General features: G+C 38.7%; 1 protein-coding gene across 5 annotated transcripts in view; it reads right to left on the bottom strand.

Moving 5' to 3' along the window:
* Positions 1–15,082, bottom strand: part of ADAMTSL1 (ADAMTS like 1) — a 471,240-nt gene that overhangs the window by 14,335 nt on the left and 441,823 nt on the right. For all 5 annotated transcript variants that reach the window (XM_035310142.1, XM_035310140.1, XM_035310141.1 and 2 more), the window contains one exon: positions 13,957–14,091. In XM_035310142.1, the coding sequence (XP_035166033.1) occupies positions 13,957–14,091 (135 nt within the window). The remainder of the gene's footprint in view (positions 1–13,956; positions 14,092–15,082) is intronic.

Genomic DNA, 15,082 nt, shown 5'->3' with positions numbered 1-15,082 from the left:
TCCCTGAAGTAACACTAGGCATTGAGCTGCTGAATTCTTTACTTGTCTGCCTTTTGCCACTAATCATACCTCCAATTACACTAACTCTGTAGCAGAAGATGCTGCCTTGCACATGACAATCAAAGTTTTCTTGCTCATACATATGAGAAGAATTCAAGGTGGAAAAAGCCAGTGGTGAGTGACGCATTGCATGTCACAGACAATTATATGCTGAGAGACAGATCCAGGGACTGGGAAGGGGGTCTTTGCAGCACCTACATCTACTTCTCAGGCCGTCTGCCACTCAGGAGGATGAATAGTGGGCATACGCTAGCCACATGTGGCTTGACTCTGTTCCTCATGCCCTGCCTGCATCATCTGTGAGGCAAGGTGTTGGTTAGACAACACTTCCCTTTGGGGCTGGTTCATTCTTTATGAAATACATATTAGTGAGTGCACAGACTCCCCAGCAGAAGGCCCATAGGGTACACAATAGCCTGTACAGTTGCAATGGCAATGTTTCACTGGCAAAGGTCTAGTTAATACAGCTAAATATCAAGAAAGAAAAAAAAAGAAAAAAAAAAAAAGAAGAGATGAAAAAGGGAGAATGAGAGACTGCTCATTGCTCACAGAGGTCACTTCTCTTCCTGTGTTCCCCTTTTATTTATAAGGATAAAGAGTCTTTGCTATTTCTTTTAATTTGCTTGGCAAAGTCTAATGTAGTTTTATCCTTGGCAACTCTCTTCCTAACATTACATTTCTACTGCATTTGCTTCATTTTACCTTACGCCTTTTGTCCTTTCTAAGTACTGATGTTTTTTCCTTCTCTTGTTCTGAGAAAAAACTCACCCAGTTTCCAGGAGATATTCATTCTCCACAAAATGAGAGATGTGAAAGGTATCAGCCTAAATGGTTTAAGGTTGTGTAAGTTAAAAGCAATAGAAAACAAAGGAATACTCAGGAAATGGACAAACTTAACAGTAAGTGGCCTTATTATTTTTCCCTGCAGTATTCTAATTTTTTATAGTTTGCTCGACTTGTAAGATAATTGAAGGGGTTTTCAGAGGTCAGCATATAGCCATGACAACTGACAAAGACATGCTGTGAATTTAGTTTTACTGTTGGCATTTGCAAACGGTTTGAGTAGGATAAATGAAGAAAGCAGAAAGGTCAGTTTGACATTAAATGCAGAGGACCTGAAATTGATTTCAGCGTGCAACTAGTTCTAGTTCATGCCTGTTTTTCTTTTAAAAAATTTCTTGCCAAGCAGACCCATATAGTCTTCCTGTTACTATTTCATTGATCTTGTATACTATTTCTTCTTTCAAAATGTGTAAATAAAATACTAGCTATAGGATCAGCCAGTAAGCAAAAATATGGGGAAGAAAAAACAAAAAAAGAAACAAAAAACAAACAAAAAACCAACAACAAATTCTGCTCCCTTGGTATGTTTTACCAGTGAGTAATTATTACATTTTTTTCACATTTAACAATAAAACTTTAGTAACACCTAAGAGACACATATGTAACGGATACTCCTTATTTGTCTATGCAGAACAAGAATCACTCACATTTCACAAGTGACATTTTCTATGTTTCCCACATTTATGGACGCATAAGCTATGGGATAATGTTTTATGCATATTAAGTGAGAACCAGAGTACAGTAAAAAAATCTTCCATTAATACCCATTTCTAATCTCCCAGGAAAAATTTAAATGCAATTTAATGCAGATTAACAACACATATTCTCTACTTCCTTCCATTCCTGTAGATACTGATGGCTTTATCCTTCCAAAGCTCAACATCTGTCCCTGTAATGCTACAAACACCCTGAGAAGGAAAAACTGGCTCTACTTCCAAACAGCCCAGTTATTGCAGAGTGTTAGTATGTCAAGACACCTGGGGAGATGGGGAGGAGAATTTTTTGGGGGACAAGTTCTGAGCAGTGGAAGTTGTGGCATGAGAGGGACCTTCTTCAGTTCTTACCTAGAGAAAGAAAATACTGCCTTCAGCCTCCCTTTCAAAGTCTGCCACGACTCTGAACTCATTCAGAGCCAGAATGAGTCACAGATGTGCAAAAGCTGGGCAAACAAACAAACAAAAACCTAATACCAATTGCATCTTTTAGTAGGAATGATGTTAATATTTCAAGGATAACAAGGGGGTATTTGGAAAAGGAAGATCAATGTTTCACAACAATTCTAATAATTTATTGAGATCAAAGAGCAAAGGTACAGTGCAGATGAAATTCAAGTCCCCATTTTATATTTGTGACATTTACTGTATGACTGTAGCCATAGACTCTGGGCTACTGCACAAAGAACAAAATATGTGTAGCATGCATACTCCCATTGCTCACCCATAGACTTGAATGACAGAGACAATGCTGTTGACTCTAGAATTCCTTTTAGCAGGCTGCTAACTTAAGTCAGCAGAATTGCATGGAAAGCAATGGCAAAAATGTCAAACAAATCATGCACTAACCTAACCACAGTTTGTAACAGAAGGAAAAAATACAGAACTGTGTTTCAAAATGATACCTATTCTTAAAACATAGATTGTTGTCATGCATTTGCATTCGTCTGACAATTAGTTCTCTAATTTAATCAGAGAAAAAGAGGGAAATTTAATTCCCTCCTGTATCTAACATAGAGGGCAAAATTTGATGGGAGGTATTGGAAAAGGTTCTCCATGGAGAGGGTGGTTGGACACTGGAACATATTTCACATGGAAATGGTCATGGCACCGAGTCTGCTGGAGTTCAAGAAGTGTTGGGACAAGGCTCTCATACATATGGTTTAATTTTTAGGTAGTCCTGTGTGGAGCCAGGAGTTGGACTCAATAATCCTTGTAGGTCCCTTCCAACTTGGGATATTCCATGACTCTATGAAATTTTAAGCAAATGCAGGTAAGGTAAGATCATGTCTGAAAGTCTTAAAATCCCTATGCAAAATCTGTTTGCTGAAGTGGCAAAACTAAGAGACAAGCCTTTACAGTTCTTCTTAAACAGTAAAGATTTGTTCATATAGTAAGCAGAAAGTGTAAATTTAAACTGACATTGTTAATTCAGATTGTTATGAAAAGTGTTAAGAAATATACTTCTCAGTGCTTTCATGCAGGGTATAAAATAAAACTCACAAGGGGTAATGCGATTGTGGAAATCCCCAGAAGAAAGGATCAATGTTAATGTAAGTATCACCTTTGTTTTTAATAACTTAAAGAAATTCAAATGAACATGAGTTTATGCTAGACAAGTAATGGCATGTATTTCAGAATTCTTGAAATATGCCCATTCAACTGATGACAGTAGCATTAAAAAAAAAAAAAGAAAAAGGTATTAGGTATTTTAAATAACTATTTAAGGCTCCAAAGAGCAGTTGAAACTTACTATAATAAATATATGACATGGCTTTTAAACTGTTTTCAAAACACCTAAACTAGTTACCCAATGCCACACATGTTGATGTTATTAGATATCATTTACATAGCTTTTTAAATTTACACCATATTCAACAAAACCTGAGTTAGGCCCATTCCCTGCCTCAGAGAAGCTGTAAAAATGTTCCCAAATATATATGGGCCACATGGTGGGCCCATTAAAAAAGCAAGAGAGTTTTCAAACTTTAGTAAAAGAGCTTGTTTTCTAATAAGAACTCTGAAAATTGGAATTCTATACACTGATAATCTTGTACGACTAAGGATTGGGATGAAAATAAATAGAAATGATGAAAACAGTGCCTACAAGAATGAACACAATGCTGAAGTGGCCTCCTTAGATAACTTTGATGGGCTTATTCAGTGCATGGCAAAGACTGAAATGAATATGCTTCAGAATAACATTCTGCTCCGCTGATGCTACTGCTCCAGGTTAACTGCACAAATATATTTGTGGGGAAAAAAACAGCACTCACAACAGTCAGGTGGAGCATGCACTGAGCAGCAGTGCAGCACCAGGAATCTGACAAGGAGACAGAGCAAGATCTAACACAAAACATGATTAGCAGCCCAAGCTGCAAAGGCCAGTGCTGCTATAGAAACCTTTCTGTATTTATTAAGCTGATATTAACTTGCTGCATCCTGAGACTTCAGCAGCTCAGGAAACTTCCTGTGGTGCAAGGAAAATAACAAACACAGAGCAGAGGAGGTGGGGGACAGATAGCTGCAGGGCAGCCAGGGCTGCTTGCTCCAGAGGGAGCTGTAACTTCTGTCTGATTAACAAAGTGCTTTAGCAGTTCAGGGGAGGTCTTGAGAACCAACGTGGAGGGAGAGGGTGTTTCAGAATTGAGAATGGCTAAGCCCTTTAGTCAACAGGTCAGGAATCCCATGTTGTTTGAAACTCCCTTAACACTTACTCTAGAGCAAAGCTTAAGTTGCGCAAAAGGCACAACAATGTTGTATGTGAAGGAGTTGGCAGATTGACAGGTCAGACTGCGATACCTGTGGCGAGTCTTAAAGCCCTAGTTCTCACCAGAATATGCCTTGGTGGATATTTTAGAACAGAATCTAGGCCACTGCTCCTGGAAAATACATGAGTTCAATGGCTGCAGCTTTTGCCAGAAAACCAGAATTATATAGGTATTGCCCCTGAAGCCAGTGATACTATTTTATGTGGCAGCATTTTGGACCACTGCTGGATCAGTGGTTCTCATACAGAACCACTGATTCACAAAGTTCTCATTCATGATGTCAAACTGAAGCAGCAGGTTGTCTTGAGGACCTTGCTCTTTTAACTCTGCTTTCGGAGCTCTGCAGCAGCAGGACCAGAGCCTGACTGACTGAAGAACAAACACTGTATCAGCATGGTCAAAGTGTTTGACCAGGCAGAGGTGATTTACATACTATACACATTGTGAAATGTATGCAGAAGTCACGTTCAAATGAAAATCTACACTTTTCAACAAAAGGATAGTAGTGTAGTCATGCAGAAGGAAGATACTGCAATGCTATGTGAACCTTATGTAACTTTTAGAATGGAAAAGAATGTGATAGTGTCTAGCTGGGGAACTAATAATGATTATAATGGCACACCTTTGAAACTCATTTTAATTCTTATCCTTACAGAGATGTAACTTACATGGGAATTCTCGAAGTGTGATGAGGCAGTGTTTCCATGGAGACAAAAACGGAAGGGGATGGAAAACAAAATTAACTGGACAGATTATTCTCATGGATGAAACTGGTGCTTTATCCTCAACACAGTGGAAATATTATTAGCATAATATAAAGTTTCCCCAAAAAAACATTCTTTACCATTAGAACTACTTTTCTAACGTGATGTTCAATTTATTACAGAGTAAGAGGAGATGGGAAAATGATGTTGTGGCAAAATAACTTCATAGTTAGTCATGATTTTATCTGACTCCTACTGCACAGTTTCTGCAGTTGCCTCATTCCTTAGGGGAGCACAAACACTGGTTTAATCATAACTACTCATGAGTTACATATTTACAGACTTTTTGCACAGATTGTAAATTACTTGGTATTTCTACATCCCATTTCCAACTGTAGCGCTAATTCACAAAAATCAGGAAAATTTAGAAGAGGCTTATGGTAGGGAGAGGAAGGGGAAAAGGGAACAAAGGAAAATATCTGATGTTTCAAACAGATATTCTTTCTTGAGTATACCATGAAACATGACTAGAGATCCATACTTGTGGGTTCGGTCATGTTCATCAGGTTAATTTATTGCATTTCATAATGATTTTAAATAAATAATAGTCTTATGTTTACAAATGTTCTGGCTCAAGAGCAAGACACATAGCAACAAATTGCAGCACTAACTTTTTTCTGTTCTGCTTAGAAAGTTTGGTTGTGATCATGGCATTAGTTTGAACTGCTGCTTCTCCTAAAGTACCCAGCTGCATAACACTTGACTCACAACAAAGCACCCCAGAACACATTAAAAAGTTTTAGGTCAATTCTTCTGTTCAGTGCCACACCTAGAGGACTCTCAAATATGCAGAGAGGCAAATACTAGCCACAGGTTTGAACAGGTCCTCTAGACTGAAAACCCTCCTGACCTTCAGGGCTTGGTTCTAATGCAGTTGGCCCTTTCAGACTAAGTCATTTATTCACACTAAAAATATGGCCATTGAAGGCAAGGTGGCCACAAAAATGCTTTGGCACTGCTTCTGGGACCTCTTCTGCACATTTAAGTGGCTCTGCTGGAAAATAAGGTAAGTATACTATAGCTGGTAAAAGAAAAATGAGAGGGAAATACTGCTGTTGATAACTGGAATCCTTTGTACCTTTTAAGCAAAATGCTATTGTTGTTTTGCTTGAAGAACAGCTTCACTATTAAGTAGTGTAGCTGTTTGCAGGACAGGAGCTTGTAGTCCAGCCATTTTCTGTCTTTTCAAACAGCAAAGAAATTGGCAGCTAGGCTGCTCTAAATTTCTTGTCACTGGGAATAACATAAAAACAGAAAGAAACCCACTTCCCAGGACTGTCTTTTCAGGACTGGCAGTTAGTAAAACTGTGTTCTGATTTGTGAAGTGAGCAAACTTGATACAGAATTACAATATTACTTTTTTTTTTTTTTCCTTCAGTTGACTGTATTTTTCTGGTCATAAAACTTTGATGATACACTTTATCATCTAACTTTTCAGTTACTTTTAGTATCTCCTACCTATATGGATTTATTTATTTATTAAGTTATTTATAAATGTATAGATGCAGATGTAAACATAGCCCAGAAAGATGAAAATTCAGAGTCCTAAGCTGGGGATGACAACATGGAAAATACGATAACTACACAGTCACAATACTGGAAGAGCTAAGTGGATCAGTATCTTTCCGTGTCTTTGTCCTCATAATGTCTCTGTGAGGTAGAGAAATTGTGTTTATCCTATTTAGAGGTGCAAAAGCACAGCTCAGATTCCAATAAGACTAAAGTAGGCAATAAAAGGGGATGAAAAGCATTTTTCAAATAAACACCCTGACTTTTTCTAATAGGGTCAGTCACATCTCCAGATTCACTAGAATAGCCATAGCGCTCCAGGACTTGCACCAGCTTCATTTCATCCAAAGCATAAAACCAGAATAAAGGCCAAGAATTTACATAATGAATTTACAAAATCTTTTTGATATAAAAAATAAAAAAGCTGTTATATATATATTTTTTTGATCAAAATGTGAATATCTCATCAATGTATAGTAAGCCTTAAAAGTATGCATTGCAGCTATAACAGATACCCTAGCTTCCATTACTACAATAATTTTTTTTAGAGACATTACTTAAGCCTTGCACTGTGCCAAGTAAGAGTTAGATGTACTTTTCATTTCGCGTCCTAGCTATTTTACATATTTATGCTTCACTTTCTTTCTAAATTCATGAGCTTGTCCTGCATTCTGAAATAAAGATGCATCTCTTCCTGTGGATGCCTCATAAATATAGACAAAAACCTTTATTTAATTAGATACAGGATACAATGCAAAATCCCTCCTTCAATTTCGTCAATTTCACACTATTTTTTCAGACATCATCACATTTGATAAAAATTTCTGCTGTTATTTATCAACATGTGGGACATTAACCTGAAGCTTTGGGGAATGATTTATCAAATGTGTTCACAACCATTTTCTGTGCAAGTCATGCAGCTTACTTGCAACAAAATATTTAGATAAAGCAACACATGCCAAGAAACAATGTGCTGCTAAAAGCAGTCAAAACACACTCTACTTCCTTGTTTTTTCCTTCATAGTGACCTTTCATATGTACTCCTACATTTCTGTATTCCTAGAAATATTAATTCCTGATCTATCTTCCCACGTTCCTGGAATTTTCTTCACTTAAATGTAATTCATCTTTATAAAGCTTCAGCTTTCACTATGCCACATAACTGCAATGATTGTAGTATTCTTCTGTGCTAAGACAAGGAGCCATTTTTGTGTTACATTTTGCATCTTTTGGTAAGTCTGCAAAGGTTTCCAATGAAGTTACAACAAATTTATGAAACTGTAGTGAATTCCTGACAGTTTCTAAGATTTTCAGTTTCTCACTGAAATGTTTTCACATACAGGACACCATAAGCTTGAACCTAAATGAAAACAAAAATTTTGTATAGCCCCAAACCCTTTTCTGCACAACTGTCAGAAGTCATGAACATCGGGTCATACAATTTTGATTTTGCCAAATAAGCATTTAAAATGCTCAAGACTCATGGAAATGTGTCCAGGGAGTTGCATCAAAGGATTCAGTGATGCTGGTAGCGTAAGTAAAGAAAATCTACTGAAAATACATGAATTTAGGATGTTATCGAGTTCAAAAAGATAATTCCATGAATTAATCAGGCCTTATAGAAGTTAAATGGTAATAAATATTGTTAAAAACCAGAAATTATTACTATGAGGCAAACATAGGATATATACATATGTTATTTATTTATTTTCTGAGGAAAAGGGCAATGTCTCCCATAGCTGTTTCACTACTAATATTCCGGAAAACTGTAATGAAAGTTAAAAAAGAAGTCTCAAACCCAGAAACTTTCATAAGATTAAGATCTAACCTGAAAGTTTTCCAAAGAAATGCCACTTCAAAAACTTACTACTGTTTCTATGTGTGTGTGTTATAAAGCCTGTCTGTGCCTACCATAAACCGAGGATGTTAGGAAGCAGGTGACTCTCGGCTGCTCATCACTGATTGTCCCACTACTGTCAAAACCAGAAATATTTCTGAGCTGATGGGTGCTCTAGCTCCTGCTTTGAAGTAAGACTTGTCATTCAGATTTGTGATCTGCAGATAATGCAGAAGTGGGTATTATACAACCTGGCAATGAACCTGAGGTATATGGAGGAATGCAGAACTTCCTTCCAACAGAATACATCCTTCCAACAGCTGCAAAAGGGCAGTGTAAGCAGCAGTCTGTGCCACTGTCTAGCCTATGCTATCTAACCAGGTGATATAATAAATTGGCTGGATGGTTGCACTCAAAGAATTGTGGTCAATGGATTGATGTTCAGTTGGAGATAAGTGACAAGTGGTATTTCTCTGGGGCTGGTATTGGGTCTAACATCTTTGTTGGTGACATGGACAGTGGGATCAAGTGCACCCTCACCAAGTTTGCCAATGAGACCAAGGTGTGTGGTGTGGTTGACACCCTGGAGGGAAGGGATGCCATCCAGAGGGACCTGGACAGGCTTGAGAGGTGGGTCTGTGCAAACCTCATGGAGTTCAACAAGGCCAAGTGCAAGATGCTGCCCTTCTGTTGAAGGCAATCCCAAGCACAAATACAGTCTGGGCAAAGAATGGATTGAGAGCAGACCTGAGGAGAAGGACCTGGGGGTGTTAGTGGATGAGAAGCTCAACATGAGCCAGCAATGGGCGCTTGCAGCCCAGAAAGTCAGGTATATCATGAGCTGCATCAAAAGAAGCGTGGCCAGTGGGTCAAGGGAGGTGATTCTCCTCCTCCACTTTGCTCTTGTGAGACCCCACCTGTGTTCAGCTCTTGGCCCCCCCAGCACAAGAAGGACATGGATGTATTTCAGTGAGTCTAGAGGAGGATCACAAAGATGATCTGAGGGATGGAGCACCTCTCTTACAACGACAAGCTGAGGAAGTTGGGGTTGTTCAGCCTGGAGAAGAGAAGGCTCTGGGGAGACCTTATTAGCAGCCTGCCAGAACCTAAAGGGGGCCTACAAGAAAGTGGGAGAGGGTATCTTTGTCAGCAAGTGGAGTGAAAGCACAAGGGGGAATGGCTTTAAACTAAGAGAGGAGAGATTTAGATTAGATGTAAGGAGGAAATTCTTTCCTATGAGGGTGGTGAGGCACTGGAACAGGCTGCCCAGGGAAGCTGTGGATGCCCCATCCCTGGAATTGTTCAAGGCCAGGCTGGATGGGGCTTTGGGCAACCTGGTCTGGTGGGAGTTGTCCCTGCTGTGGTGGTTTTACCGTGCTAGGCAGCTGAACACCACAACCGCTCTCTCACTCCCCCTCCTCAGATGAGGAGGGGAAGAAGTAAAGGAAAGAACAACTCACGGGCTGAGATAAGGATCATTTAATTAAAGAGAAAAAATATTATTAAGGAAATATTATTAATTAAACAAAAGGAAAAAAAGGGAAAGGGGAAGAGTGAGGGGGAAAGGAAATAACAAAACAAAACAAAACAAGTAAAGGCTATGTGGAAGTGCAGAGGAAAGAAATTACTCTCTACTTCCCACAAATGAGTGATGCTTGACCACGTCCTTGAAGCAGGGCTCAACGCACGTAGCTGGTGTTCGGGAGGAGGACAGACGTTTTCACAATGAGAGTCCACCCCTCCCCTCTTCTTCCTTTTTCCACCTTTTATTGCTGAGTGTGACATCATATGGTATGGAATATCCCTTTGGTTGGTTTAGGTCAGTTGCCCTGGTGATGTTTCTTTCTCACTTTTTGCCCACCCCCTAGGAGGGTTAGAGAGAGTCCTGGTGCTGTGCCAGCACTTCTCAGCAGCAGACACAGCACCAGTGTGATACCACTGCTGTTCTAGCTACAAGTGCAGAGCGCAGCACTGTATGGGCTGCTGCAGGGAAAGTTAACATCCCAGCCAGACCCAGTACACCTGCTCATGGCAAGTGGGTTGGAACTGGATGCTCTTTAGGGTCCCTTCCAATCCAAACCATTTTGTGATTCTGTGATACTATGACAAGCTAAGCTTAGAAAGTTACCTGAAATATCAACCCTTTAAAAGTGAAAAATAAAGTAACCAATATAAAAATGTTCCTAGCAGCTCATGAAAAAAGGTATTTTACATTAGATACTAATGGGAGCTTTGCTGACTCCATTTGGAAGAGCATGGATGCTTAATAGACTTTTTCTTCTGTTTATATTGTAAAGGCACAGGAGTTGGACTTGATGATCCTAATGGGTCCCTTCCAGCTCAGGATATTCCATGATTCTATGAAGTGACTGCTGAAGGATCTTTAACTATGAGCAAGGAAGACCTACAAACCAGACTTCTGTGTTACGGCCCTGACATTTCCCTTCTGCCTATCTGCTAAACTTTATGTAGAAGGCCATAGAAATTAATCCTAGAGCAAGCTCACTATTTCAAATGACTGAAAAGATTGTGGAAGTATTGCACAATTCCACTTGCATGTCAGAGAAAATGCACAGGATGTATGATTGTCTGGAGGTTCTAGTCCTCTCCTTTTAGCACAGCCTATCAATGGTTGTATTTTATACCATTGTTAATTTTCATGCAAGTTCTCAGTAGTAACTTCATTTTTTTTTTTCCTGTTATTTTCTCTCTCTCTCTTTATTTTTTATTTTTATTTTTCCCAAGGAACGAACCAATATTTAAAGAAGCTCTGGGTCCCATTTTCCTAAGCCCTGACAAACCCTTATTTGAATTTATTCAGGGTTCTAACTTCATTTTTAACCTCTGGTGCATCTCCAGTCCTTTAACATGTGCATTTTCCCAAAGCTCACTTAACACTACTTCATGCTTCAGTCTGTTCCTTTATGCATGTCCTATTTTATTCCCAATTAAAAAAAATCTCTTATCCTGCAATTTTTGAGGATTGGGTTATCCTGGTTTCCACTGGGATAGAATTTGTTTTCTTCACAGTAGCTGATAAAGTGCAACATTTTGGATTTACGATGAAAATAACGTTGACAACACAGTGATGTTTTAATTGTTGCTGAGCAGTCCTTATACAAGGACTTATCAGCTTCTCATGCTGCCCTGCCAGCAAGGAGGTGGGGGGTGCACAATAAGCTGGTAGGGGACAGAACCAGGACAGCTGGCCCAAACTGGCCAAAAGGATATTACATACCATCTGATGCTGGGATCAGTAAGAGAACTGTGTGGAGCTGGCCAGGCAGGGGTGCTGTTGCTCAGGAAGGGTTTGCTGGTGGTGAGCAGCTGTTTTGTGCATCACTTGCATTGGGTATTGGTCCCTCCCTCCCTCCCTCCCTTCCTTTTTATTTTCCTTTTTTATTTGCTATTAATTTTCCTTTATCTCAACTATAAGCTTTTTTTTTAAACTGATTATCTCCCCTATCCTGCTGTAGTAGTGGGAGAGTGGGTGAACAACTGTGTGGTCCTTAGCTGCTTGCAGGGTTACTCCACAACAATTTCCAGAAGTCTGTGATAAACTCACCCACTATACTAGAAGGCTGTGGGGAGACTAAGTATGGGAGAAAACACAGAATCTGTGACTGTGACCGCGATCTGTGACTGTGATTTATACTGATATGAGTACACTGTAATCTAGATGTAGATTAAAAAACAGCTGACTTGAGTCCTATCTTTTTTGATAATGGTTGTTCTCTTTGTAAATGAAACCAGATTCTTCAGGACAACTACAGACAACATATTCAGACATTGTATGTACTTTCCATATTTGTTTTGATGATATTACCTGACAAAGCACACTTCTCTGTAGCTTATTAATTGATTAGATAGCCCATGCCAAGCTGAATTTTTCATTAGGAAAAATCTCTCAGAAGTTTCCTCAGGTTTTAGTAAATCAGGCCTCAAATTCATGTCAATTAAACATGAGTGAAGTTGAGGGAATTGCATCAAGAAGGAAACTGCTTTGCTATTTTGCTATTAAGATTCATGGAGATTTCTACCACTGAAGTGGAAGGGCAAGGTACAGCAAAACATGAGCAAATAAAATTAGTTTAGAGGTTATACACAGGCAGGGAAGAACACCCTTTGCCATTTGAATACTGCTTTCAAACAGTCAAATATCCCTGCAACTTAAAGATCTCTCTCTGGAAAAGTGAGAGGAAATGGATGAAACAGGAGTATGACCCAGTCTTAACAATAGTGAATACAATAAAACCTCCTCAGAATGATTTATTTGATACTAATAAATACCTTCAGATATTCCTCACAACAAGGACTATTTCACTGCATTTTTTGTGCAAGCAAAATGTAATCCAGAGCTGCATGCTAAAAGCTATTGCAAATGTACACAGATGTTAGCACTGGGGTAAAATAAACACTGCAAAACTAAAAACATAAATAGAAAGCCTCCATTGTGAAAAGAAAATCCTAAAATTTCTACTAAACGTTAAAAAAAAAGGAAGGTACAGAGTCCAGAAATTTAAACAACCAGACAGCTACAGACCCTTCAATGAAAGTTTCATATTCTTACCTCTAAAAAGGTAAAAGAGTGTTCTGAAACTGCAAAACTTGATGAGATTTCTTGTATGCAGTACCAAGACTGTGGGAGAAGATGTTTGCCTATCTGAGCCTGATAGTAATTAGAGGCTGAAGATCTGTGTGAGAAAATTAATTTTAAAATAAACATGCCCTGAACTTTAGAAAAGGGTAAGATTCTCTTTGTAAACAAATCACGTTCACAGATATGAAAAGAGTTTTCAGCCTCTAACAAAACTTGGAATATAGAGAAGAGAAAACTGTATGGAAGGCAGAAAAAAATGGTGAAGACAGGGAAAAAAATTCGTTGTGGATTATTTCCTTATATTACTTTCTGCACACATTGGTTGTGTGATATAACAGAGAAGAGTAAAATGAACAGGATTACAAGAAAGCTTCTAAGAGAAAAAACAAGGCTAGAGGGATAGGGAAAACTCTAGAAACTGCTCTGGAGAAGGATTACATACAATATGGATAGCAGACATATGGGAAGACTAGTACACAAATGCAGAAGAAATAGAAAAACAGATCCACAAGCATTTCTTCTCTTAGATCAACTGACTTGCCAGTTTTCCATGTCTTGTGTTGAATGACATTGCCAGCCTTTTAGGTCGCAGATTGCTTCTCACAGGGTGTTATGAAGTGTGGCACAATGGAGACCTTACTCTGCATGCAGTATTGGGGCCTAACGCTAATAAGAGGACTTTTTTTTTTTTTTTTTTTTTTTTAATGAATAAAAAAGTTTCCAATTTCTGAAAACAATTTGACAATTATTATGACTCCCAAAGGACTGTCCCAGTGCTCCGTGTCCAGATAATCTAAACCTGTAAAGTAAAGAACCCTCTTTAATCTAAAAAAAAAAAATCATAAAACACTCGACTTACCTATGAGAGCAGAGCTCCCTGGACTGATGGCCATTTTTGTTCCTGAAGGAGAGGTCAACACTGAAGGAGGTCTGGTCCCAGTGCTGAAAAGCACTGCTGTCAAGTCTTCTAGGTGAGGAAGGGGTCGTGGAGGCTCTAGTAACAGATTGGGAAACTGAAGTGATAAGCAACACTATAGCAGAAAATACCTCAGGGACTTTAAAAAAAAAAACAACAACAAAAAAAAACACCACTACCTACTGCTGTGTTATTGGCCATGCTGCAACATTATCATTTCAAAGGGGCACTCTAAGCAACTTCAGGAAATTACTAAAGGTGTGCTTTATTTAATATTAGGTAAGACACTAGAGAAAGTATTAAAATAACATCTAGATCAGTATGATTATAAAATAAAATAAATTATGTCTGAAGGCTACAATGGCATTCTGGGTTGACCATTTTCATATGTAATAAGAGTATGTGGTATCAGGAGATATAGCAGGCTTGGAATAAAGGGCAAATTTATACAGCATAGCAGCCTCATCAGGTGTCCATGGCAGTCACTGGAAAACTTTTCATGTCTGCTACAGACTGAATCAAGCCCTGATTAAATATGGTTTTAACCCTGTCAAATCCTGCTGTATACCTAGGCAGAGCTCCAAAGGACTAAGAGCTCAAAGAGCTCAAGAGGATCAGTCTACACTGAGAACTGCACGATTTAGTCCTTTAGTAACAGTAACACTATTTTAAAAATTGATTGCATTGCCTATCATTTCCAATTCTTTTTGTTGTGGAAATTATAGAATATTTCATTTAAGTGAATGGTAGCCTCATCACTTTTCAATAAGATCACAGCACAAACCGAGCAATATTTCTGCTGTTCAGCATATTCAACACCAGAAGCACATGGATGCTTGAACTATTTATTTACAACAAGAAACTAAACAGGCACTTTGCCTAAAAGCAAAAGCTTACATAACCCATAGTAACTTTGAATCTTTAAAAAAGAAGCCATTTTTAGACGTCAGAAAAGGACTTAAAAATCTTGTGGGAGTTCTGATGTATAGTCTGAAACCCAGCTGATATTTATTGTAGATTTTTTTCAGCTCAGTTTCTAGAGCCAGTCTGGATTCATGGGGGAATCATG

The sequence above is a fragment of the Oxyura jamaicensis genome, chromosome Z (assembly GCF_011077185.1).
Source record: "Oxyura jamaicensis isolate SHBP4307 breed ruddy duck chromosome Z, BPBGC_Ojam_1.0, whole genome shotgun sequence".
NCBI classification, from domain to species: domain Eukaryota; kingdom Metazoa; phylum Chordata; class Aves; order Anseriformes; family Anatidae; genus Oxyura; species Oxyura jamaicensis.
This window is presented reverse-complemented; position numbering and strand designations above follow the sequence as displayed.